The sequence below is a fragment of the Anolis sagrei genome, chromosome Y (assembly GCF_037176765.1).
Source record: "Anolis sagrei isolate rAnoSag1 chromosome Y, rAnoSag1.mat, whole genome shotgun sequence".
In the NCBI taxonomy this organism is placed as follows: domain Eukaryota; kingdom Metazoa; phylum Chordata; class Lepidosauria; order Squamata; family Dactyloidae; genus Anolis; species Anolis sagrei.
Window position 1 is genome coordinate 63,035,948 of NC_090035.1, and position 27,977 is coordinate 63,063,924.

The 27,977-nt window shown below is 42.9% G+C and overlaps 1 protein-coding gene across 2 annotated transcripts; it reads right to left on the minus strand.

Annotated features, from left to right (window-relative positions):
• Positions 1-613: 613 nt before the first annotated feature.
• On the minus strand, positions 614-27,903 carry LOC137095689 (IgGFc-binding protein-like). 2 transcript variants are annotated; one of them, XR_010908872.1, is made up of 10 exons: positions 27,292-27,903; positions 25,770-26,368; positions 24,719-25,268; positions 22,549-23,144; positions 21,149-21,719; positions 20,308-20,507; positions 12,124-12,504; positions 9,558-9,844; positions 3,727-4,108; positions 614-697 (listed from the first exon to the last, which is right to left on the minus strand). XR_010908872.1 is itself a non-coding variant. In XM_067462485.1 (10 exons), exons 1-9 carry the CDS (start codon positions 27,698-27,700, stop codon positions 3,760-3,762), a joined length of 3,600 nt encoding a protein of 1,199 aa, XP_067318586.1. In that variant the 5' UTR covers positions 27,701-27,903; the 3' UTR covers positions 614-697; positions 3,727-3,759. The 2 variants fall into 2 exon arrangements, 1 of the variants encoding a protein (XP_067318586.1); XM_067462485.1 differs by having other exon boundaries at positions 3,727-3,766.
• Between the last annotated feature and the right edge of the window lie 74 nt (positions 27,904-27,977).

A 27,977-nucleotide genomic window follows, 5' to 3' on the forward strand; every position in this document is an offset into this window, starting at 1 on the left:
TTTTGTAGCCTGTCTTTCTCAGTCTTATGGCCACTTAAGGCAACTCAGATATCTTCCATTGTTTACCAGCAACATGATTACAAATGTGGGTTGGTGGCTATTGTGAGTTACAAGGAGGGTCTTTGGTTGTTTTCCAAGGAAGGAAGGGTTGCAACAACCACAGAAACACACATGAAAATTTCACTAGTATATGCTGCTGCTGATAGGATGCTAGCCTCTGTGAGTTTGGTGACTGTGTACAAACTTCACAGGGATTGTCTAAGCATTTATTTCTTCACAAATACACCTACTTAATGTACAAAATGTGATGGAAGTAATAGCTTTTAGACATTCTGGTTTCACAAATGGCCAACAAATTCAGTTTGACAACATGAAGACACAGTTGCATCAGACCAAAGGAGCATCTATCAAAATAAACTCCCACAAAGACCTTCCAGATGCTGGTAGGAAGTCCACAAGCAGGCCATGAAGATGATAGCCATCCCCACAATTGTTTATTTTCACTGTCTGAAAACTTGAATACATTTCTTCTACATACGGAAGATCCATTCTTGGCTGTCGTAATATCTATGACTTTACAGTGCAGTGTAGCATTGGATTCTGATGCTTCAACTATAGTTACTAAGAGGGGGGAAAGTTGCATTCTAGGTGATTTTGTGGTCCAGTGCATGAATCCAAGTTGGATTTTGAGATAAAGCTAGGAAGAAAAAAATGAAACAAATAGGTGTGCCATGGTTAGAAATTTTCCTCAGCATATTGCTTTTACATATTGAATAGACTACTGCAATGTGTTCTATGTGGGGTTACCTTTGAAGATTGTTCAGAAGCTTCAAGTGGTCCAATGGGTGGCAGCCAGATTCCTCACCATACACCCCCCCCACCCCCATTATGTCAGTTCCAGTGGTTGCCAGTCTGCTACTAAGCGCAATTCAAAGTGCTGGCTTTGGCCTATAAAGCCCTAAAAAATTCTGGTCCAGCTTACCTGTCCAAATGTATCTCCCTCTATTAACTACTTCAGAGGTTAAGATTGTCTGGGGAGGTCCTGCTCTCGGTCCCACATCCTTTGCAGGTGTGGTTGGTGGGGACGAGAAACAGCGCCTTCTCAATGGTGGCCACATGACTGTGGAACTCCTTCCCTTGAGAAATCAGGTTAGCTCCCTCCCTCCTGACCTTCAGGAAGTAATTAAAAACATAGCTGTGGGAGCGAGCTGGTTTGTTGTAGGTTTTTTCGGGTTATATGGCCATGGTCTAAATGCCTCTTGACCATGGCCATATAGCCCGAAAAAACCTACAACAACCCAGTGATTCCGACCATGAAAGCCTTCGACAATACATTGTGGGAGGAAGCCTTTGGACAGTAATGCAGTGCAATAAGTGAAAATGGAACATGCGCAACAATGACTGGAATGGCTCCTTGGATTATGATTTTGGATTGTGTGGTTTTTAATAATTGGTTTTAATGTTTATGTGGTCCCCCCCCCCTGTTTTTAATGCAGTTGTTTACATTATTATATGCTTGTTTTTGTATGGCATTGAATTGTTGACAATTGTAAGGCTGCTCTGAGTACCCCTGGGGTGAGAAGGTAAGTAAATAAGTAAATAAAGAAATAAAGAAAGGCAGTAAATAAATAAATAAATAAATAAATGTATTTCTCAATAGACTTTTCCTGCACCATTCCTTCACAGGTAGCATTACCTTTTTCTTTCTTGCATTTATATCAGTTTGCGAAACTGGACCTGCAATGCCCCTCAGCTTCCATAGAAAGCATGGCTAATAGTTTCCATGAAACGACTGATCTGAGGGATTTTTTGATTGCCTGACTAGCCTGATATTACATGTTCCTTTTCATTTTAGCTAGGAAAGGATTTGACTGATGGAAACTCAATTCTGAATCTGCAGTTGGGACCAGTTTGAGAAATTCATTTGGACAGTGCCTGGGATAGTTATTTTTTGGCAGAACTCCCAGAAATCTTCCAAAATCAAGGAGTTTGGGTGTTCTGGGAATAATAGATCAAAGGGGATTTTTAAAATGTCCTCTTGATATAAGTATTCTTTATGTTCCACACATGTACCGTTCTAAACAGACTTTATTTTTTGAAATGTGCTGCCTACTATGAAACTGCAACTTGTCCTTGAATGTTAGGATGCTTTAGCTAAGCAGTAACCAATACAAAACAGAGATGTTTCAGGTTATAGTAGAAGGCCAGCAGCAGGCCCGTAGCCAGGATTTCGATTCAGGGGGGGGGGGGGCTGAGTTTGTTTCGGGGGGGGGGAGGGGGGCTGAGTCTGAGTGAAAGAGGGTCTAGCCTAGCAAACCTTTTGTATCATTACCCCAATACCCCCATGCATATGGGATATATTGAGTATGGTGATCAGATCATGATATGAATAAACGTAACAGTCTAAATAATGCAACAGTAAGGCCTTTTCGTGAACCACCATGAGAATTTGGGGGGAGGGGTGAAGCCCCCCAAGGCCCCCCCCCCCCCGGCTACATGCCTGGCCAGCAGGAAAAGAAGCAGCCATTAGAAACATGAACTAGTTAGACTATTTATTTATGTATTAATTTTGTAGAGTATTTTTAATTAATGTTCTTCCATGGAATGTATAATAACAGAATGACAAATCAATGAATTGAAATAGATCAGAAATGATGCATTCATATCAAACCAAAGCAAGAGCCCCATCTATTTTTTTATTTTTTTAAAAACCTATTCAAGCTATTGTAACAATGATGTGATTTTCTGTTGTGTGGCTCATGGATTCCATTGTAGCTTCTCATACTCCATCCAATATTCCAAATTTTAAATGGAACTTTAAATAAGCTATCCAAAGTTATCTAAAACTTAGCACCTTTGAAAGTTCAGAGTAAAACTTAAAGTGGATTTCTTAGTAGGGCTGCTATTAGCCACCACTGTCTACATTCCTGTCCCACTTCCATAATTCAAGTGCTGCCTAATCTGTTTCTCAACCTCGGGATCGGTGTCATAGGGGTCACCAAGGACCATCAGAAAACACAGTATTTCCTGTCGGTCATGGGGATTCTGTATGGGAAGTTTGGCCCAATTCTACCATTGGTGGGGTTCAGAATACTCTTTGATTATAGGTGAACTATAAATCCCAGCAACTACAATTCCCAAATGTCAAAGTCTATTTTCCCCAAATTCCACCAGTGTTAACATTCAGGCATATTGAGTTTTTGTACCAAATTTGGTCCAGATCTATCATTGTTTGAGTCCACAGTGCTCTCTGGATGTAGGTGAACTACAACTCCAAAACTCAAGGTCAATGCCCACCAATCCCTTCCAGAATTTTCTGTTGGTCATGGGAGTTTTGTGTGCCAAGTTTGGCTCAATTCCATTGTTGGAGTTCATAATGCTCTTTGATTGTAGATTAATCCCAGCAACTACAACTTCCAAGTGACTAAATCAATTCTCCCACCCAACTCCACCATTATTCAAATTTGGGTGTATCGGGTATTTGTGCCAAATTTGGTCCAGTGAATGAAATTACATCCTACGTATCAGATATTTACATTATGATTCATAACAGCAGCAAAATTACAGTAATGAAGTAGCAACGAAAATAATGTTATGGTTGGGGGTCACCACAACATGAGGAACTGTATTAAGGGGTTGTGGCATTAGGAAGGTTGAGAAACATTGAGCCAATGGAAAAAAGAAGATGGGACCTTAGAAACAGTAGCAATTTGGAAAGCTGCATACCATTATACTAGGTAGTATCTTGTCTTCCAGGTATCAATAACTGTAGAGGGGAACAAAGGAGAAATGAAATGTAATACTGGCTCAAGATATGTGCTTCACTTCTTGACCTATTGAGGTACTAGTGTATTTGGGACTTGTAGTGTTCTCCAGTTGAGAAGTATGAAGAAGAGGATCAAGATTTGTTGCAGCTGCTTAATACAAGAAGGAAATGGGCACAAAGTGATTCAGCCCATCTATGAGTAGGAAAGGGAGGATAGCGCAAAGGGCTGCACCACAAAAGGTTGCAGCCTGAGGCAAAGAAGACGAAGACAGTGCCCCCTCCCATCTCCTTCTGTTGGTGCTTTCTTCAACATTGATGATAGGACAATGCCTTCCACCGCACCTGAGGGCAACAAGAGAGGTTAGGAGGTACAGGGCAGGTGCATGGTACACAACCCTCTCCTCCACACCTTGCTGCTGCCATCAAGCTTCTGAGGATGACTACTCCATATTGCCTAAGGAAGGGATGTCCCTAAAATTGAGAGCCTAAGAATGGTTGGATCTGAAGTAGACTAAATTTGGAAGATCCAAAATCAGCTGCGTGGTTGTCACTTTTGGATGTGAAAAGAGCCAGGAAAGGCCTGGAGATAGTGATAATTATGTGTTTTAATGTCAAAGAAGACAAATTAATTCCCTAATCAATTATGAAATAAGCAAAGCATAGGACAAGGTTGCTGTGAGTTTTCCGGGTTTTATGGCCATGTTCCAGAAGCATTCTCTCCAGACATTTCACCCACATCTATGGCAGGTATCCTCAGAGGTTGAGGGGTCTATTGGAAACTAGGCAAATGATGTTTATATATCTGTGGAATGTCCAAGGTGGGAGAAAGCACTCTTTTCTGTTTGGGTAAGTGAGAATGTTGCAATTAGCCACACTGATAAGCATTTAATGGCCTCGCAGTTTGAAAGCCTGGCTGATTGCTGCCTGTGGGAATACTTTGTTGGGAGGTGTTAACTGGCCCTGATTGATTCATGTCTGCAATTTCCTGTTTTCAGAATGTTGCTCTTTGTTTACTGTCCTGATTTTAGAGGTTTTTTTAAATATTGGTAGCCAGATTTTGTTCATTTTCATGGTTTCCTCCTTTCTGTTGAAATCGTCTACTTGCTTGTGGATTTCAGTGACTTCTTTCTGCAGTCTGACATGGTAGTTGTTAGAGTGGTCCAGCATTTTCATGTTCTCAAATAATATGATGTGCTCAGGTTGCTCCATCAAGTGCTCTGCTATGGTTGATGTCTCTGGTTGAATTAGTCTGCAGTGTGTTTCATGTTCCTTGATTCATGTTTGGGTGTTGCATTTGGTGGTCTCTATGTGGACTTGTCCACAGTTGCATGGTATATTTATTTATTTATTTACTTTATTTATATACCACTTTTCTCAGCCCTCAGCATATGGTATATGGTAGACTCCTCAACCTCTGAGGATGCCTGTCATGGATGTGGCCTAAATGTCAGGAGAGAATGCTTCTGGAATATGGCCATACATCCCGGAAAACTCACAACAACCTAGTGATTCTGACCATGAAAGCCTTCAACCGCACAAAAGTATAGGATCTTGCAAAGACCTTAATTTTTACAATAAATCGGATCCGAGATGCTAAACCCAAGACCTTGAACAGTACCATGCCCCCAACTCAGCTCTAACTGCTGTCAAACCCCATGGAGCATTTAAAATAGCCAGAGGAGAGGTCATTCCTGGTAGTAGTTTTCCAAACAAGGGGAAGCAAAGCTGTAATTTCTCCTCCCCATCTTCAGTGAGAATGGGAAGCAATCCTAAATTCTCAATCCCTCCCCCAATTTCCCCTCCCTGCCCTGGCCTTTTAAATGGCTGTGGTAGGTGTCCATAGGGCTTTACAGACAACTGCTAAGAATTGGGAGATTTTGTACAGCCTCCAGGAGGCCCTGTCTAAAAGATGACATATGCATGTATAGAATTATATTATGCACCTGAATGTCACCAACAGCATTCTGTATAAAAATATGTAAGGCAGTAGTGTCTCCATTGTTAGGAGAATCTGATTTTTGTGGATAACATCTTTGGATTGAAATCTGGGAGTCATCACAAAGTGGAGCAAATGCTTTACATACATACCGTGATCAACTTTTGGCATTAACAAAAAAAAAAAAGGAACTAGTAGAAGGTAATGGGAAAGAACCAGTAGGTACTGGGAAGCATTATTCTCTGTCTGAAAGACTGCATAATTGTTGCTAATTAGAGCAGCCAGTTCTGAATGAGATGACTGTGGTGAAGTGTAATTTTTTAACTTGCAGTTATGTATAATTATAGATAGATGTTTTAAAGGGTAAGTATTTAATGTTGCTTAACTAAGGGGGATGGTAGCCAGCTCAGCTTATGTTGAGTTGGGTTACCATGGAAACAAGGGAGGAGCCAACTGCCACTTGGCAGGGCAGCCATTTTAAAACAGTTAATCTACAGTCTATGAACTGTAGGAGTGGCTGGTTCTGTTGAGTAGTGAGAACCAGGAAGGTAATCTGTCGTTTAAAAACTACAGGTAAAGGCTGATTCTATAGTAGAGAGAATCAGGAAAGTTTTGGCTTTTAGCCTGAGTAGTTTAAATAAGTCGAGTTGACTTAATTATATTAATAGTTAGTGAATGAGAGAAAGGGTGAGAGAAACCCAGTGAGGATCTCTATTGCAACAGAAACATCACAAAGAAAGAATAAGCTTGTAACTGAAGTAACCTATTAAGGAAAGAAACACAGTTTAAAGAAAAATAAGTTTGAAACCTTTTTCAACTCTGGGAAGTTTCCTTCCCAGAGTTGTTTAAGGAATGTTATAAATGTAACCTTTGAAGATTTGTGCCTCAAAGAGTTAGGTTACATTGAAACCATCACGTTCCTTCTACATGTCAATAAACTTGTTACTGTTTTTCCTAAAGCCTTGTCTCTGATACAATTCTTTTCCAAGTTAAGTCACGCTACAAAGAAGAAAGACCAAATCAATATTATTAGCTATAAGCTACGCTATCAATTTAATAAACCCTTACAGAGTGGTGGCTCCTTTACAAACGTTTACAAATTGGTAACCTCATCACAAATTAGTGGCATCTTCGCGAATCGTTACAATGACCAATCCAGATTAAGCAGCTCCCCACATTCCTGTAAGTCAGGGGTGTCAAACTCATTTTCATTGAGGGCCTCATCAGCCCTCATTATTGTCCTCAAAGGGCTCTTGAATCCACCTATGGAGAATCTGTGACTACATATGGCCAACTATAATTCTTTTATGTAGTGATTGCTGCTCTTTAGTTATTTCCCCAGTTTGGGTTCCCATATGTTACTAGCTTTACCCGCCACGCGTTGCTGTGGCCAACCTCTTTCTCTCCTTTCACTCCTTCCTTCATTTCCTTTTCTTCTTTCCTTTCTTCCTTCTCTACCTGTTTACTTCCTTCCTTAGCTTTTTGCTCCCATCCTTCCTTCTCTTTATTTCTTTCCTTCCCTCCCTCTTTCTCTCCTTCTTTCTCTTCTTCCTTTGCTCCGTCTTTCCTCCCTTCCCTTTTTTTCTTTCCTTCTCTCCTCCTGTAGGGGCAAAAACCAAAAAGATAATCCACAAATCCAAAATCCAAGAGCAGATTGCCCCTTCCCAAGGAGGGCGAGGAAGGACACCACGAAAGTTGAATCTTTTAAAACTGCAAAATGCTATTTATTGCGCAGCTGAAGCAATAGTGACAAACATGCATATGGGTATGCAATAAAGGGGTTTGTCCAACCTAAAGTTGGTTACATTGATTATTTATGACTTTCATTAAAACAGTTTGATTGGTACATAGAAATCAATCATCTCATTGGTTCCCAAAGACAAATCATTTCATTGGTCTAAGCTAGCTATGCAGTTGTTCATTAGTTGTTTATGATTTTGATTGACATTATAGCACACGTGGGATCCTAACAATGGCACAGCTATAATATAACTATGGTCCATTGTTCTCTGACCATGACTGTATCTTATCTGTTAGTCTGTTGCAAACATGGCTTCAGAGCGACTGGGAAACTTGGGGGTTCTATCTAGCAAACAGCTAGCTGGTTTTGTCCGGATATGTTGTTACCCTTGAATAATAACTTCTTCTTTGGAGCACTGATTTCTCAAACAATCAGCATTTTCTGTGAACAAAGGCCTACTGCAGAAATAGGCCAATATGGCAGTAAATCATGACATATGGGCATTGGGGAAATATCTGAAAATTCGCTTTTTAAAACCACGTCCCCTCCACTCCTTCTCTTCCTCTTTCCTTCCTCCTCCCTTTTTATTTTCCTTCCTCTTTCTCTCCTTTCTTCCCTCTCTATCTCTTTCCTTCAATCCTTCGCTCTTGACTTCCAGACTTCCTTTTCTTTCTTTCTTTTCTTCCCTCCCTTTCTCTTCTTCCTTTGCTTTTTCCCTCTCTTCCCCTTCCCAAATTCCCCTTCCTTCCTTCCTTCCTTCCTTCCTTCCTTCCTTCCTTCCTTCCTTTTGACACCTTCCCTTCCCCTTCCCTTTCTTTTTTTTCTGTCTTTCTTTCCTTTCCACCTTCCTTCCTTTCTCCCTTATTTCCCATCCTCCTTCTCTCTCTTTATTCTTTCTTTCCTACCTTTCTTCTTCCATATGCCTTCTCAACTTCTACTTCCTTCCTTCATACACCTTCCCTCCCTTCCTTTCTTCTTCCTTCCTTCCTTCCTTCCTTTCTCCCTTCTTTCCCATCCTCCTTCTCTCCCTTTCTTCTTTCTTTCCTTCATTCATTTCTTCTTTCATATACCTTCTCAACTTCTCCTTCCTTACTTCCTTCATACACCTTCCCTTCCCTCCTTTCTTCTTCCTTCCTTCCTTCCTTCCTTTCTCCCTTCTTTCCCATCCTCCTTCTCTCCCTTTCTTTTCTTTTCTTCCTTTCTTGTTTCATATACCTTCTCAACTTCTCCTTCCTTCCTTCCTTCCTTCCTTCCTTCCTACACCTTCCCTTCCCCTTCCCACTTTCCTTCTTTCTTTCCTTCCTTCCTTGCTATTTACACCCCTTCCCCTCATTTCCGTCCTTCCTTCCCTCTCCCGCTTCCTTCCCTCCTTCCTCTTCCTCACCAATGGCAGAGCCAGACGGCGGTGTGCGGGGGCGGCCTGGCCAGGAAGGCACGCAGTGGGGGCCTCCCGGGAAGCCTCCGCATGTCGTGCAGCATCCTGGCCCCCAGCGAGCACAGCCGGCCGAGCTCCAACTCCCAGGCCGGGGCTTCAGCGTCAGCGGGTAGGCCGCATTCTAGAACTACAGCTCCCAGAGTGCATTGCGTGTGTACTTCCTCCCCTGGGCACTGCGCATGCTGAGTTGGTTTTTGTAATTGTGAGTTTGTTGAAATGTTGTTTGGAATTTTGATTCACGTTGTGCATACCTTGTGGGTTGAGGTATGTGCACGGCAAATTTGGTGTGTTTTCGTTGGGGGTTTTTCAAGTTTTGCTGTCCCGTTGAACGCCCTTTCCATTTTTATATATATAGATTGAGTAACAACTCTCACCACTTTTTATTATCTGCTATGTGGATAGTGGGAACTGCAACCTAACCGACCTTGTGGCTCTGAAGCTGGGGAAAATTAAAGGACATCTTAAAGTCAAGCACCATATGTCCACAAGCCTTGTGTCTATATTCAAACCCCACTATCTTGACTAAGTAAAACAAACTGCATCCTTTGGGATGTTACTGTATCACCTTCCATCAGCTCTAGTCATAATGTCTAATAATGAGGAATACAGGAGTTGAAAAGAAGGCCATCTAAAAGAAGGCCACCTAAATTACTGGATGACAACCTATGGAATTACTTACCATTCTGAGAAGTCCCTTGCTGTCCAAGCCCCAATAACCTCAGCAATTCCATCCGCAATCTGTCCACTGGGCAGCCTTAGGTCATCTGAGATATCATTGTTAAAGTTTCCACATGGGGCACACATCTTTCCTGCCAGGCTGTTTGTGACTTTCACTGTCAATTTGCCATTGGGATTGAAAAGAACCTGCATCTTGGAGTGTTGATCAATAACAATGGCATCTTGAGACTCAGTAATAGACACCGCTTCAGATATATTCATTGGGAGCTGGACCAGGAGTCCATTGACCTGAAATGCAAAGAAGGCAGGCTTAAGCACAGTGGAGCTGAGAACTATTTGGTTCCCACTCCCATGATAGCGGAAAGATCTGATAGAGGATGTTGAGTGTCACATGACCAAGTCCTGCACTTGTAGGACAATGGTGGGATCAAGCATAGAAGCAAAATAGTGACTTTCGTCCATATAAGGAAATGGTGACATTTGATTTTGTAAACAGTGGTCAGTAATAGGCAGTGGCAGGTGAGGGTGGGGTCAGTGGGGGTCAGTGGGGAGGTATGCAAATGCTGGCAGGTGGCCAGTGACGGGGTGGCACTTGGTGGGTGGGAGTGGGTGGGTGTCCATGGGGGGGGGGGCTGTGAATCATAGGATTATAGTTGGAAGAGACCTCGTGAGCTATCCAGTCCAACCCCATGCCAAGAAGTAGAAAAATCATATTTAAAGAACCCGCAATGGATGGCCATCCAGCCTATGTTTAAAAGCCTCCAAAGAAGGAGCCTCCACCACACTCTGGGGCAGAGAGTTCCACTGCTGAGCAGCTCTCACAGTCAGGAAGTTCTTCCTAATGTTCAGGTGGAATAACCTTTCCTGTAGTCTGAAGCTATTGTTCCGCATCTTAGTGTCCAAGGGCAGCAGAAAACAAGCCTGCTCTCTCCTCCCTATGACTTCCCCTCACATGGCCCTCATCATATCTCCTCTCAGCCTTCCCTTCTGAATGCTAATCATGCCCAGCTCTTTAAGCCACCCCTCATAGGACTTGTTCTCCAAAACCTTGATCAATTTAGTCACTCTCCTCTGGACACATTCCAGCTTGTCAGTATCTGCCTTCAATTGTGGTGCCCTGAATTGGACACAGTATTCCAACTGTGAGTTTAAGAAGGGCCTTTTTGATGTGTTTTTTAAAACTATGTTTTAATTTTACCATTTTTTGCTTTAACTTGACTGAATCCTCCCAGGGAGAATTTTCCCAGCTCTGGCTTCTGGCTTCTGTACCCAGCCCAACTTTCTCCCCCTCCTCGCCACCCACAAAAAAAATAAAAAGCTCTTTCTTCTTCTAGTTCATCTCTTTGACTCTCTGCTATTCTTTCCCCAGCCCAACCTTCTGGCTTGTGTGTGTGTGTGTGTGTGCTCTTGCACCAGTCCAGCCGCACTCCTCCTTTTTTTATTTTTGTAGAAACTTAAAAAAAATCCTAGAAATCAGTGGATAACTCAAAGATTCTGAAACTTAGGGGGTTGCAGTTTGTAAATGTGTCCTCCAAGTGTGGCCATTTTTGTTCCTAGGGCCATAAAAATGATGGAAAGAGGAGCCTCGAAGTTCCCCCATTATTGCCAATGGGCCAGATCTTCTTGAAGCAAAAACAGAGCTTCCAGCTGAAGAATCATGAAATGATTCCCTCCCCTCTCCAGATTTCAGGAATTTCCTGGTAAACGGACTGGGGGTGGGGGTGGGGGTGGGGGCAGCAACTGAAAATGGGACTGAAAACGGGATTAGTTTTTGATGACTCAAATAGCCCATATTTAGACATATATGTCAATGGTTTTGCATTCTCTAGAATTGGCTTTATTATTAGAATAAAAGTATTGATGGGGAAATTCAGTGAAGCACCTCATGCTGTAACATGTAAGGAATCCATGTGTGTGTGTGTCAACTGTAAAATAAGATGCATGAAAGTGATTCGTCGGGCTATGCATGGGGAGCCAGCTGAGACTGAGACTTTTGGATACTGTTACATTTTCATTCAGGCTTGAGCTATGCAGGTGTTTGAAGCAGCAGAGTGGGAAGCAGAGAGAGACACAGAGTTTGGAGTGTGCTCTTGCTTCATGGGTTGCTGAGGGAGTTTATCTACATGGACTAAGAAAGACCATTTTAAATCTCTCACAAAAGGACATTATGTGAGTAGATACAACTGATCACATTGTGCATATGTTGTACTGAACTACAAAGAGTAAACTTCTTGGTGTTCATTGTTCATCTGCATGGCATATTTTCTTTCTCTGGCAAGGCAGTGTGTGGGCTGACCAAACGTGAACTACATGTTGTTTAATTTTATATTACGCCACACATCAGTCTATCTCTAAACTTGCTGGATCCTGAAATCTCCTTAAGAACATTAAGAGGAGCCTTGATGGATCTTTCTGATGTCCCATCTGGTCCAGCACTAAGTTTCATGGAGTAGCCAAATGGTTGCTTCTGGCGAGCCTCAACTTGGAAGCTCTCTCTTTCATTTTCTCTCCAGTAACTGTTTTCAGGCAAACCACCTTTTTAGTTATATTGGCCAGCAGCCACTTACCCAAGTCTCTTTGTGGCTGGTCACTGTGATGAAGGCTTCCCGGAAGAAGACATAGGCAGCTACAGCTGTTGGCACGGCATCACTATTGCAGTCATTGACATCAACCACAACCTTAAACCAAGATGGTGACATCTCATCACAGTAGGAGGCCAACTTGTAGATCCCAGTAGAGAGGAATTTTCCTTTGGCACCATCAAAAGATGTGAACCAGGCTCCTGGTGTGAAAGTGCAGTGGCCTGCCTGCCTTACACAGCCACGGATCTTAGATATGAGTGCACACGTCTCTCCTTCTGCGCAGCCGGCTTCTTCACAAGTGAGCTGGCCTGAGGGACGGCACGTGCATTTCTCTGAGCAGTCACTGGAGACGATGGCCTCTCCAGCCTAGAAAAGAATTTCAGACAAACAAACAAACAAAAAATAAACCAGAACATTTAATTTTCAGAGGAAATGAGTGTGTTCACTAGTCAGAGGATCATTCCTCTGCCATAGTAAAAAAAAGTTTTCCCATTAAATATCATTGACTAGAGCATTGGTTCTCAATCTGTGGGTCCCCAGATGTTTTGGTCTTCAACTCCCAGAAATCCCAACAGCTGATAAACTGGATGGGATTTCTGGGAGTTGTAGGCCAAAACACCTGGGGACCCACAAATAAAGAACTACTTGGCTAGGGCAAGAGAGTGAACAATTTTATGAGATGTCAAAGTCCGTTTCTCCTCCCTATTCTACTAAATTAATAATTAAATTTAAAAAATATTTTAAAAATATTGGAAAAAAAAGGGCGCCATCTTTACAAAATGTTTTGTAAATATTTACGAAATTTCGTAAATACCGAACTTTTTTTTTGGAAAATTTTGTAATTATTTTAAATATCGAAACAAAAAAACACCCCAATTACAAATCGATTTTAGAAACAAATTTTTGCATTGTTACCCAGGCCTAGAATATAGGCATGCATCTATAGTAGTAGTAGTAAATTTTATTGATTAGCCCTTAGGCCATATCACAATATCAGACCAAACAAAAAGGCTTGATAAAACTTGATTACACTCTATATAGTACGTTAAGTAAAACACTTATAATAATAGAGTAAATAAATAGGATAAAACTGAATATATACATCATGTTTCCATATTACCCATACAATTTACCCCACACATCTATAGAAGAGCTGCAAAATCTGCAAGACTAGGGGTACATTTACACTATGCAGTTAATACAGTTTGGCACCATTTTACATGCCATGGCTCAATGCTATTGAAACATGGGTGTTGTAGTTTTCTGAGATATCAGAACTGGGCTTTCCACAGAAGTTGAGGAAGCAGGAACCCATTTTGTTTCCTTCTGCTTCAGGGTAAGCTTTGTTTAAATTTAACAGCTTTCAGCGCTGCTTTCTTTGAAGGCGGGGCTTCCTGAATTTAAAAATTAACTGCTCTGTTTGAGGGGAGGGGCTTCCCGAGTTTAAAAATTAACTGCTTTGTTTGAGAGGCGGGGCTTCCTGGTTATCCTATATAAACCAGTGCCTGAACCCAAGGGGCAGCTGGGCTTTCCACAGAAGTTGAGGAAGCAGGAACCCATTTTGTTTCCTTCTGCTTCAGGGTAAGCTTTGTTTAAATTTAACAGCTTTCAGCGCTGCTTTCTTTGAGAGGCGGGGCTTCCTGAGTTTAAAAATTAACTGCTCTGTTTAAGGGGAGGGGCTTCCTGAGTTTAAAAATTAACTGCTTTGTTTGAGAGGCGGGGCTTCCTGGTTATCCTATATAAACCAGTGTCTGAACCCAAGAGGCAGCTGGGCTTTCCACAGAAGTTGAGGAAGCAGGAACCCATTTTGTTTCCTTCTGCTTCAGGGTAAGCTTTGTTTAAATTTAACAGCTTTCAGCGCTGCTTTCTTTGAGAGGCGGGGCTTCCTGAGTTTAAAAATTAACTGCTCTGTTTGGGGGGAGGGGCTTCCTGAGTTTAAAAATTAACCTATACTTTCACCCCTGCATACAGCCAACAACATCAAACACACACCAAGAGGAGGTCATTAGCAACCTCCAGATGGAACAAACACGAAAACTTCCCGTCTCATGCACAAGCTGTGGCATGTTCAGCTTTTTCACACTACAATTACTCAATTACATCTGCCCCAAGTGTACACAGATCACTCGCATGGAACACAGGATACGACAACTCGAGGACTGTATTAAGACCCTTAAGGACATTCAGGAACTTGAGCTGTTCTTAGACACCACACACCACACTGGCCTAGACACGCAGCCCATATCACACCAACATTACGGGGAGGCTCAACAGAACAGCACCTCAGATGTGGACAACCCTCAGGCTTGGAGAAATGTCACCCTTAGAAGGACACATAGGACCCGGAAGCCTCCTCAGAATACTTCCGCTCAGCTGCAGTTACACAATAGATTCCAAATTCTCACACAACTAGCACCTGACCAAGAAACACAACATATTGGGGAAGACCAGAATGCCTTAGATACTGATCAGTGGCTCATCCTTGATCAGTGTGCAGGGGATAGCCCTGACTGGGACAACACTTCACAACATTCACACTTGCACAATCCTGCAGGTGTACCATCCCCAACCATAGACCACGAGCAACAGGAACACATACAGGAGAACCATAGGCTCTTGGACGAATCTCAATGGATTGTCCTTGACGAATGCACCGGGGATGTCGAGGAGGAGGACAACACTTTTCACCTACACAATTCACACCAACAGGATCACTTTTCTGGAGACCTACACACTACATTGCACAAAAGGGACCCTGTCATTCCTGAAAGTAAACAGTAGGCCTGTGCGGTTTCGTTCGTTAATTCGTTATTTCGTTATTAATTCGTTATTTTTACCACATCCGACGCGATTTCAAAACACATTTTTAAACCCGGAAGGGTTTAAAAATATCGAAACAGCAGCCCCATATATTTTACGAGCTTCAGCTCGTATCGTTAATGGGATGGAGGCTGCTGAGTGCTGCTGGTGCCTGGGAGCCAATCCGGCGCTCCCAAGCACCCCAGCAGTAAATGGGGCGGGCGGGGCGAAGGGGCGGCGCGAGCGCACACCCAGTGAGCCAAGCACCGCCCCTGCCTGTTGGGCGCCCGGCCCGTGCGCGCTCACCCTTACAACCGGCCTCCGCATGCCATCCAATCGGCTCCGGCTCCTGCGCCCTCCTCCTCCTCCTCCTCCTCCCAGCTGTGTTGCAGCCAGGAAGTGCCAGGAGGAGGAGGAGGAGGAGGAGGGCGCAGGAGCCGGAGCCGATTGGATGGCGCGCGGAGGCCGGTTGTAAGGGTGAGCGCGCGCGCGCCATCCAATCGGCTCCGGCTCCTGCGCTCTCCTCCTCCTCCTCCTGGCACAGCTGGGAGGAGGAGGAGGAGGGCGCAGGAGCCGGAGCCGATTGGATGGCGCGCGTGCGCTCACCCTTACAACCGGCCTCCGCGCGCCATCCAATCGGCTTCCTGCAACACAGCTGGGAGGAGGAGGAGGAAGAGGAGGGCGCAGGAGCCGGAGCCGGAGCGCAGGAGCCGGGGAGGGGATTCCTGCAGCGCCGGCTCTGCCTCCGTGGCCCGCCTGAGATGAGACCAACAATACCATCTGATTGCCACAAATTGAAGGCTGCATCCATCCAGGCTCTTTTGCTGTGAGTTTTCAGGGCTGTATGAGTGTATGACCATGTTCCAGAAGCATTCTCTCCTGACATTTTGCCCACATCTATGGCAGGCATCCTCAGAGGTCTGTTGGAAACTAGGCAAATGGAATTTATCTATGGAATGTCCAGGGTGGGAGAAATGAAAGCCATTCAATGCTAATCAAGGTGACCATTACTGCAACATTCACACTTACAAAATGTTTTGTAAATATTTACGAAATTTCGTAAATAACAAAACATTTTTTTGGAAAGTTTTGTAAATATTTTAAATATTGAAACAAAAAAACACCCCAATTACAAATCGATTTTAGAAACAAATTTTTTCTTGATCAAACAGGCCTAGTAAACAGGTCTTGGTAGTAGGCGACTCCCTCCTTAGAGGAACGGAAGCTGTCATTTCCAGACCAGATGGGATGGCTCGAGAAATATGCTGCCTACTGGGGGCAAAAATACACCATATCACTCAGAGGCTCACCAGGCTCCTCAAGCCCTATCACCGTCCTCCCCTCATGTTGATTCATGTAGGAACCAATGATACTGCAAGGCATACGTTTCAAAAGATCATAAATGATTTTCGAGCTCTAGGAGCAATGCTAAAAGAATGTAATGTACAGGTGGTCTTTTCATCCCTCCTCCCTGTTGTAAGACACGGACCCACAAGAGCCAGAAAAATAGTACAGGTCAATGACTGGCTTAGAAAATGGTGTCAGGAGGAACGCTTTGGCTTCCTCGACCATGGCCTGCTATTCCAGGAGGATGGCCTACTGGCAAGGGATGGGGTGCATCTCACATAAGTAGGAAAACACCTTTTTGCTCACAGACTCGCAAACCTCATTAGACGCACTTTAAACTAGGTCCACCGGGGGAGGGGGACAACAGCCTTGCGAACACTACTTTACCCATAATGTCTGGGAATCGCCAGAAGGCTAAACGGAGGGCTGCACAAACACATCAAGGACCAAGTACCAAAAGCACAATAATCCCAATTAAACACCTCAAGGGAAGATCCCAGGGGCTCACATGTCTTTACACTAATGCACAGAGCATGGGAAATAAACAAGACGAACTCCAACTTCTAGCACAACACCACAAATATGATATCATAGCCATCACTGAAACCTGGTGGGATGACTCCTATCGCTGGAATGTAGATAACGAGGGGTATAACCTCTTTCACAGAAACCGAACAAAGGGGAGAGGAGGCGGAGTAGCCTTATATGTCAAAAACTCTTATGCTGCAGAAGAAATTCAAGACAGCAATCTGGGAAACCAGCTTGAAATCATCTGGATAAGAATCAAGGGAACTGGGACTCAAAAAGATGTCGTTGTAGGCGTCTACTACAGACCCCCAAGCCAGGAGGAAGATCTTGATGAAGTCTTCTGCCAACAGTTGACCAAACAGGGACAGAAAAGAGATGTAGTAGTCATGGGCGATTTCAACTATCCCGATATTTGCTGGAAAACAAACTCAGCCAAGAGTACAAGGTCCAACAAATTCCTCGCTTGCCTTGCAGACAATTTCATGGTCCAGAAGGTAGAAGAGGCAACAAGGGGATTGGCTACTCTTGATCTCATCCTAACAAATGCGGAGGACCTGATCAATGCGGTCGAAGTGGTAGGATCCTTAGGGGCAAGTGACCATGTGCTCCTGCAATTTGAGGTACAAAGGAAGGCCGAAACTAAGACAAGTCAAACCCGCATTTTGGACTTTAGGAGAGCTGATTTCCAAAAAATGAAGGAAACGCTGAGCAGCATTCCGTGGACACAGATACTAAAAGACAAGGGAGCTACGGATGGATGGGAATTTCTCAAGAGTGAAATACTCAAGGCGCAATTGCAAACCGTGCCAACAAAGAGAAAAAATAGGACAAGTGCAAAGAAGCCAGAATGGATGTCCAAAGAACTTCTAACTGTGCTAAGACACAAAAGAGACATGCACAAGAAGTGGAAAAAGGGAGAAATCACCAAAGAAGAATTCAAACAAATAGCCAACACCTGTAGGGAAAAGGTCCGCAAGGCTAAAGCAAAAAACGAGCTCAGACTTGCCAGGGACATTAAAAACAATAAAAAGGGCTTCTATTCTTATGTCAATAGAAAAAGGAAAAACAAGGAGGCGATAGGACCTCTTCGAGGAGAAGATGGGGCAATGCTGACAGGGGATAGGGAAAAGGCAGAACTACTTAATGCCTTCTTTGCCTCGGTCTTCTCACAAAAAGAGAGTCTTCAACCTCAGCAAGATGGAGTGGATGAGGGATTGGAGGACATCCAACCCCAAATTGGGAAAGAAGTCATCCAGGAATACCTGGCCGCTCTTAACGAGTTCAAGTCCCCAGGGCCAGATCAACTACACCCCAGAGTATTGAAGGAACTAGCGGGAGTCATTTCGGAACCATTGGCAACCATCTTTGAGAATTCTTGGAGAACGGGAGAAGTTCCAGCAGATTGGAGGAGGGCCAATGTGGTCCCAATCTTCAAGAAGGGAAAAAAGGATGACCCAAACAACTACTGTCTGGTCAGCCTCACGTCGATACCGGGCAAGATTCTGGAAAAGATTGTTAAGGAAGCGGTCTGCAAACACTTAGAAACAAATGCAGTCATTGCTAATAGTCAATATGGATTTATCAAAAACAAGTCACGCCAGACTAATCTGATCTCTTTCTTCGATAGAACTACAAGCTGGGTAGATGCGGGGAATGCCGTGGATGTAGCGTACCTGGATTTCAGTAAGGCCTTCGACAAGGTCCCCCATGACCTTCTGGCAAGGAAACTAGTCCAATGTGGGCTAGGCAAAACTATGGTGAGGTGGATCTTTAATTGGTTAAGTGGACGAACACAGAGAGTGCTCACTAATGCTTCCTCTTCATCTTGGAAAGAAGTGACAAGTGGAGTGCCGCAGGGTTCCGTCCTGGGCCCGGTCCTGTTCAACATCTTTATTAATGACTTGGATGAAGGGCTAGAAGGCATGATCATCAAGTTTGCAGACGGCACCAAATTGGGAGGGATAGCCAATAGTCCAGAGGACAGGAGCAGAATTCAAAACGATCTTGACAGATTAGAGAGATGGGCCAAAACTAACAAAATGAAGTTCAACAGTGACAAATGCAAGATACTCCACTTTGACAGAAAAAATGAAATGCAAAGATACAGAATGGGGGACGCCTGGCTCAAGAGCAGTACATGTGAAAAAGATCTTGGAGTCCTCGTGGACAACAAGTTAAACATGAGCCAACAATGTGATGTGGCGGCAAAAAAAGCCAATGGGATTTTGGCCTGCATCAATAGGAGCATAGTGTCTAGATCTAAGGAAGTAATGCTACCCCTCTATTCTGCTTTGGTTAGACCACATCTGAAATATTGTGTCCAATTCTGGGCACCACAATTCAAGAGAGATATTGACAAGCTGGAATGTGTCCAGAGGAGGGCGACTAAAATGATCAAGGGTCTGGAGAACAAGCCCTATGAGGAGCGGCTTAGGGAACTGGGCATGTTTAGCCTGAAGAAGAGAAGGCTGAGAGGGGATATGATAGCCATGTATAAATATGTGAGAGGAAGCCACAGGGAGGAGGGAGCAAGCTTGTTTTCTGCTTCCTTGGAGACTAGGACGCGGAACAATGGCTTCAAACTACAAGAGAGGAGATTCCATCTGAACATTAGGAAGAACTTCTTGACTGTGAGAGCCGTTCAGCAGTGGAACTCTCTGCTCCGGAGTGTGGTGGAGGCTCCTTCTTTGAAAGCTTTTAAGCAGAGGCTTGATGGCCATTTGTCAGGGGTGATTTGAATGCAATATTCCTGCTTCTTGGCAGGGGGTTGGACTGGATGGCCCATGAGGTCTCTTCCAACTCTTTGATTCTATGATTCTATGATTCTATGATTCTATGAACTCTGGCAGAAAAAGCTAAAGGTCTTGAAAACATACAACTCCCATGATTCTATAGGATTGAACCATGACAATTAAAGTGATGCCACACTACATTAATTCTGCAATTTAGATGCATCCTATGTCCCCCCAAGCTAAGCCATAATTGCTGTATTTTCCATGATCTACAGAGACACTCTCTGGAACACCTCAGCAAGCAAGAGTTCAAAAGTGGCAGGCTCAAACCCAGAACCTCAACCAATGGCTGATACCAAATGAGAGACTCCCTCCTGGGAACACAGAAAACTGGGCGACTTGAAAGGCACTGAACAGATTGCGCTCTGGTACCACGAGATGCAGAGCCAACCTTACGAAATGGGACCACAAAGTGGAATCCATGACATGCGAGTGTGGAGAAGAGCAAACCACAGACCACCTACTGCAATGCAACCTGAGCCCTGCCATATGCACAATGGAGGACCTCCTTACAGCAACACCAGAGGCACTCCAAGTGGCCAGCTACTGGACAAAGGATATTTAATAGAATACCAAGTCTGCAAATTTTGTGTTTTGTTTGTTTGTTTGTTTGATTTTTTAATGCAATACAACTGTTTCGGTTTCCTCCTGACATAATAAATAAAATTGCCTACTGCAGTCTAATTCTTCAGCCAGTTCTCACCTTGATATAGCGTCCTTCATAAGCACAGCCACAGTTGTCCATGGACACACATTCCTCTCCATCGAACACATAGCCAGTGTCACACTGGCAGCCTTCAAAGCATTTTCCACTACACTGAGATGGAGCAGACAAGGCAGCACATGTATAGTCACAGGATCTTGTGCACAACTCATAATGGCTATTGCCTGGGCATGAGAGGGCTGAAAGGAACAAGGAAAAATTGTAGAAAATGAGAAAGGAAATAGATTGGCTTCACTCAGGCATAAATACAGTTCTCTTTTGATGGTGCTAGGATCGTTTAGCATCCCCTTGGCCTGCCCAGGGCTCTGGATTTTTGATAATGGGAGACTGCTGCATAAGACACATAAAAAACTATAATTCATCACACAGTGAGATAGGTTGATGCAGTAGACTGAAACAGTTGTAAATCTCTGTTTTGGGTCTCAACCCCATAATTAATCCCTCAAAATGCTGGCTTTTCCCATCAGAAGCCCTTGGGGTTCCATTTGGTCAATTTAGGCTTTCTGTTGTCCTTATAGGTCAGTTTTAGGACAGATGGAGAGTTTTATTTCAAGCCTGGAGGTGTGAAGATTACCTTCTAAGTTCTATCTGTCCAGGTCCTGGAAATTGCCCACCCAACGTCAACTATGCTCAGACCCAAAATCAAATCTTTGCTAGCCATGTAATATAATGGGTTATCTTGGGTTAATTTTTGATCTCACAATTTCCTCCACCATGGAACTATATATGATTGGTCAATGACACCTAAGTCCATCAGTATATATTATTACTCTATGAGCTCCCAAGTCTAGATTGCTACAGATTTCATTTGCAAACTTACGGCAGGAGGAGCTTGTTCTCCATTTTCCAATGTTGATTCCAGATAGTTGGCATGCAGCTGCATATGCCTGAAGGCTATGACAAAGGGTTTCTCTTGCGCCGCTGGAGTCGCACATGTCAAAAAGGCAATTTCTGAAGTAATCAGTAGGGTTCACCAACCCATGACAATCTCTGAATGGACCTGATCTGGACAGGATCATGCCACATGACTTTTCAGTCCTATATGGGGCCTTCTGTGCTTCACTGCAGGTGGGGCAACTCTCCCCACAGCCATCAGAGCAAATGGCATCGTCAACAGAAACTTTCCAGGAAGTCCCAAATTTCTCTATACTTTTAGTGAGCTCTCCATTGGGAAGCATGAAGTCATCACTCTTATTACCATTGAAGTTGCCACCTAGTCCACACATGTGTCCCTGGTAGGTGTTGGGGATAGATACATGAACATATGAAGAAGTATCATAAAGGACAGTGAGGCCAAAGGATGACTGGAGAATGATATTGTTTCCTTCTTGTGTGATCCAGAGTTTCCCATCCACTGTATTCATTGGCAAAGTGAAGAGTTCTCCATTCACCTATATAAATAACAAAGAATGTGATTTGGGGCAAGATTACAAAGGGATCCAAACTAACATGACTATCCAAACTAACATGACTATACTATCTTTCAGACAATACAATATGAATGGGTTCCTTAGTAGACAGGTTAAACACCAATAATCCACTTATAAAGATAACATAATGACATCACTAAAAGACTGTACAGAACTTATTTCATATTGCTTAATTTTGTGACCACTGTGAATTGAACAGTCTAAGTTTCACAATTTACCTATTTGTTGGACTTATTCATTATGCTATCTTTATAAGTGGATTATTGGTGTTAACCTGTATACTATCTTTCATTCATACAGGGGCTGGGCTTAGCACAACAGGCTAAACTGCTGTGCTGCAGAAAAATCCTGCTGATTGAAAAGTCGGCAGTTCAAGCCCGGGTCAGGGTGAGAACCCGCCATTAGCCGCAGCTCACCTCCTCTCCTAGCAGGTTGAAAGCAGAAATGCAAGTAGATAAAATAGGTACCGTTTTTAGCTGGGAGGTAATAAAGTCACCCTTAAGGGTATTGATAGGAGGAAAGCTCCTCGGCATGAAAGATGGAACGAGAGCACAACCCCCCCCCCCCTGGTCGCATTTGAGCACAGCCTCCAAGATGCCGGAAATAAGATGGAAAAAACTTCCTTTACCTCTGTTTGCATTGTCTGTCCTTGATAATTGTAAAATTGGCATTGAATCTTTGCCATAAGTGTGTTCTGTATGCCGCTCTGATTCCCCTTTGGGGTGAGAAGGGCTTAGAAATAAATACTGTAAATAAATAATAAATAAATATAAATGGAATAGAGACCTACCACAGCCTTCCATTTCATTTCTCTTTCGAAAACAATAGAATAGCCATGGACAGAAGTTATAACTGTTCTTGTTATAGGTGAGCGCCCATTAACAGGTTTCTCGTTCTCCACCAACACAGAGAACTTCACTAATCGAGGATCTTCACCACAGACTTTGGCAAAGGTATAGGTGCAAGAGCCATGAAAATCAAAAGTTTGACCGTCAAAGGAAATATAATGAGGGTCGCCAGATGCAATTGTTGTTCCATATCCAATGGGGTGGCAGCCTTGGATGCCATTTTTAACCCTACACTCCTCGTGAGCTCCACAGGAGAATTTCTGGCAGTCAACGGATCCATTGTTCATGCACTGACACTTCTCCTGGCAAAGGCTGCTGGGGTAGAATTCTTCTCCTTTCTTGTAGTATCTGCCCTGGTGGACACAGCCACACTCTGCAAGAGGGACACAGTCATCCCCACTGAGGAAAAATCCAGAATCACAGATACATCCTTCCACACATGAAGCCTCACATGTTTCTGGAGCTGAGCGATCATCACAAGTGGCAGGGCAACCATTTCCACAGAGCTCATAGTGAGAATTTTGTGGGCAAGGGATGTCTGCAAGAGAAGAAGAGGGAAGAATGATGAGCTGTGGAATTTAACACAGAGAATATATGCTGCTATGTGTAATTTCCCCAACAACAGGAGAGTATAAATGTTGCTGCCATTTTATGTAGGATAGCAATGGGGAGAACACAACCCATTGGGCACATTTCCCACATGAAATGCTGTCTTAAATTCAGCAGTGTATTGAGCTGTTTAAGCCCTTTCTGCAGGTCATTCCAAGATATTGGGGCAGGCTAACCCTCACCAACCTATTCCTGGCTGAGTGGAGCAAATGTTGCTAAGAGGGCCTAAGTCTATGGGGTGAATTATGCAGGATGAAAAGATCCCATAGATAACCTGGATGCTTTGTACTTTTCTTGGAAACTAATGGGCATTGATATAATCCATTGGAAAACATGGGAGCTATAATTGATCCAACTTGAAAGAACAATAATCAGCTGATGTATTGATTAGGATGCTTGCTAGAAATACTATGAGGTTAAGTAATTGGAACAGGACCTATGGGACAACAGCAATGAATTGTATGATCACTGTCTACATTAATAGTACAACAACAGAAGCCAACAAGTATTTATATCAGATATAATTTTAGGTCATTCTTACAGTTTTTTGTGCTGTGTTAATTTTGTTTTTTTATCACGTGTAGTTTTTGCAATGAATCTAATTAAATAATTAATGCATTTATGCACTGGTATCAATAGAATCTAATTGATATCATTGCATAAATGCATTAATTATTTTATTAGCCTCATTGCAAAAACTACCCATGATAGAGAAAAAAATAAACACAGATCTGAATTCAGCGCAAAATGAACTCTGTAAGAATGACCTAAAATTATATCTGATGGAAAATACTTGTTGGCATGCAATTAATTAGATTCTATTGATATCAGTGCATAAATGCATTAATTATTTGATTAGCCTCATTGCAAAAACTACACGATAGAGAAAAAATAAACACAGATCTGAATTCAGTGCAAAAAAACCCACAACTCCATAAGAATGACCTAAAATTATATTTGATGAAAAATACTTGTTGGCATGTAATTAATTAGATTCTATTGATATCAGTGTGTAAATGCATTCATTATTCAATTAGCCTCATCACAAAAACTACACTTGATAGAAAAAAAATAAACACAGATCTGAATTCACCACAAAAAAACCTCTATAAGAATGACCTAAAATCATATCTGATGAAAAATACTTGTTGGGTTGTGTTAAAAAGTGCATAATTACATCTTTGAGTTAGTTTGCAGTGCTTATCAGTACATTTCAGTCTTCTTTATTTAAAAAAATATGACCCCCCCCCCCGCCCCTTTTAAAAATGAATATAATTTCACTGTAAAATAGGGAAAGTCCCAAAAGTTATGATGATGGTATCTGCTTAAATTATACTTTTGTTGAAGAGCAATGGATGTACTTTTCTGTTCCTCATATGGCTTGGTGACTTGTGCTGGTGCACATGGTTTCAGTTTATAGAGTGGGCAATGAATTCATGCTGATGTACGTAGACAGAAATGAATATGTGTCATCAGACAAAATGTGAAGATGGCAACACTTACTGCAAAAGGAGGCTGATCTCCACTGTCCAATCTGAATGCCCTGAGTTTGACAGGCTGTCACATAGGCACTGATGGCACTGCAGAGCACATCATGGTGACCCTTATACGCACAAGTATCAAAGACACAATCTTCAAAAAATGATGTTGAGTCAACAGCCTGATGACACTCTCTGAATGGTCCATCTTTTCTAATTAGGATCCCACAGAACTGGTCTCCCTTATAGGTTTGTTTCTCTGTCTCCTTGCACACTGGGCAGTCAGTAGTACATCCCATTGTGCATCCTGGGACATCCTTTAGCTTCCAGCTGTTTGCAAACTGGATTTCATCCCTTGCTTGAGTGCCATCATCACTTGGATCCTGATTGGCATTGCCGCAGAGTCCACAGATAGCATTGGTGTAAGCGCTGGGGATAATGACTCTGGCATAACTGTACCAATCAAAGCTGACTCTTAGATCAAAGTCTGTTTTGATGAAACCATGGACACCACTGACGTAGATCTTCAGTTTATTCTCATAGGAAAATGGTAGGTCTACAAAGACTCCATTGACCTGAAAAATAAATAGAAGGATTTTTTTTGGTGAATTCGGGAAACAAGGAATTTCTTCAGTTAGCCACTGTTTGTTTCTGTGAGCCTTCAAGTCATTTCTGGCTTATGGTTCCTGCAGGGTGGCATTATGAAATGGGAGAACCAGAATATTGGTAGACCTAGTGTTGTGAAGTGGTCAAAGTGATTTGACTAGAAATATGAAGGTTTTAGTTTCCACTTAGCCACAGAAACCGATTGGGTACTCTTGCGTAAGTCACACTCTCCCAACTTAAGAGGAAGTTCAAAGGTAACTCCCCTCTGAGGAAATCATGACAAGACAACCTTATATTAGGGTTGCCATAAGCTTGAAATGACTTGTAAGTACACACAGAGATATTAACAGACACAACAAGGATGCGGAACAACCACCATTATATAGTTATGTCTGACGGGCTTTTATTTACAGTCCTGAATTTTCTTAATTTAAAGTCTCAAACATGCCCATCCCCCAGCGTTTATGTACCTGGACTTTGCGTGGATATTCCTGGCTCAGACTGATGACCATGCCATAGACTTCCAAAGTTACCACCTTGGTGAAAGAGACTAATTTGCTACCTCGGTTGTTGTTTTCTACTGTGACCAAAAATGGAGTCAATGTAGGGTCCTTGGAACAGACTCCTGCCATTTGATAAATACAGGTGCCCTGGAAGTCATACTTCCTTCCATCAAAGGTGGTGTAGTGGGGGTCACCAGTTCCTATGCAAGTGGAATAAGTCGTTCCCTTGCATCTACGAACACCATTCACCATGGCACATTTCTCATTGCCTTTGCAACTGGCCTTCCGGCATGTCACCCGGCCCAGATTGGCATCACACTTGCAGCGAGAGGTACAGTTCTCATTCTCCCAGAATTCCTCCCCTGCTTTGTAATGGATGTTGTTGTAGGTACAGCCACAGTTCTCAATGGGAACGCATGTCTTGCCATTGAGAACATAGCCTTCGTTGCACTGGCAGATGGCAACACAGGTATCATCACACGTTGAGGGAGCCGTCTGGTCAGAGCAGGTAGCTGGGCAAGCATTTCCACAAGCCTCATAGTGGCTATTCTCAGGACAAGTGTGGGCTGTTGGATGGAGATGAATAATGAGTTTGAATGCATACGGCTTTACAATTTATCATAGATCAGACCAGAAACAAGTAACTCCAAAGGTATGAACATCTTTTCACTCTGTGTTCCCTGTGGACTGCATGCTGCTCTCTGGACAATAATAGCACTGCATTGTTATTGCTTCCAGTTGCTTCATGAACAAGGAATATTCAGTTCCAAGAAATGACTGGAATGTGGATCAAAACTGTGTGAGAGGGTTGAGGAGTACTGTTGACAGTGGAAGTCAAATTGCTCTGTGTCTGTAATAGTGGTTTAAATTTTTTCCCAACCATGTTTTGGTTGAAAGAATTACAGTATATAATCAAGTATAAGTTTTTAGCCCTTTTTTTAAGAATGAGAAAGACCCCCTTGGCTTATACTCGAGTCAAGGTTATTTATTAATTTATTTATTTATTACTCTGTTGTTGTTGTTGTTGTTGTTGTTGTTGTTATTTTATATTTATTTATTATTGTTATTATTGCATTTATTATTTTACTCTATTATTATTAGTATTACATTTATTATTAATGTAACTTTATGTCTTGAGCTTTTTCCTGAAGGAAAGGAGAGATGGAGCCAATATTATTTCCCTGGGGAGTGTGTTCCACAGAGAGGGGGGCACCACCGAGAAGGCCCTGTTTCTTGTCCCCGCCAATCACGTTTTCAAAGAGGCCAGGACTGAGAGCAGGGCTTTCCCGGATGATGTTAAACTCAGAGGTGGATCATAGAGGGAGATACCTTTGGACAAGTAAGCTGGGCCAAAACCATAAAGTTCATTATAGGACAAGACCAGCACTTTGAATTGTGCTCGTCTTGAATCTCTTTTCCTTTCATGCATACATTATTAGGGTCCTGTCTTGTTCCCTAATTCATTCTGAATATTCCTTAGTACTGATACCTTCAATGGCTGTCTCATTTCTCTGATGGTCAAACTGAACTGATTCACAGCCAGATGTTATTTTCCAGTCAGGTATGGCAACATGCTGTTCTTCACAAGCAGTGGCATATGTCTCCATCATACGGCAAAGCACATTCTTGTCCCCTGTTTCTAAACACATTCTGTCAACACACTCATTGAAGTAGCTGGCAGGGCTCACAGCTGCATGACACACTCCAAAAGGTCCTCCTGAAGTGTTGCTGATAATCCCACAATATTTTTCACTGCCATAGAGCTCCTTCTGCTCATTATCACAACTCAAGCAGTTTCCTTGGCAGGAGTCCGAGCAGGCAGGGTCCTGATCCTTGACTTTCCATCTGTTGGCCCATTCCATGACGGAGAAGGTTGGGGCACCATGAAGAGAAGTCATGTCATCATCTGCATCCCCATTGAAGTTCCCACAGAGCCCACAGGTGGCTCCATAGTAACTGCTAGGCAGTCACCACTACAGTACCGTCATGATCATATGTCACCTGGAGCCCAAAATTTGTTTTCACAACAAGCTGATCATTGCTTTTGGCAACTTCAATATTTCCATCCTCTAGTGCTGCAGGAATAGTGGTCACAATGCCATCCAACTGAGAAGAGAAATAAGAGACGCATTATAGATTTTTCTGGCATACATATTTTCCATTGTAATCAATCTA

Excerpts from the sequence above, each read along its gene's own strand:
- LOC137095689 (XM_067462485.1), bottom strand. The coding sequence starts at position 27,700 with ATGACTTCTCTTCATGGTGCCCCAACCTTCTCCGTCATGGAATGGGCC. Across the intron at positions 20,508-21,148 it reads GAGAACAAGCTCCTCCTGCC|CCCTCTCATGCCCAGGCAAT; the intron begins GTAAGTTTGCAA and ends TGTTCCTTTCAG. Across the intron at positions 12,505-20,307 it reads ATGAAGGACGCTATATCAAG|GCTGGAGAGGCCATCGTCTC; the intron begins GTGAGAACTGGC and ends ATTCTTTTCTAG.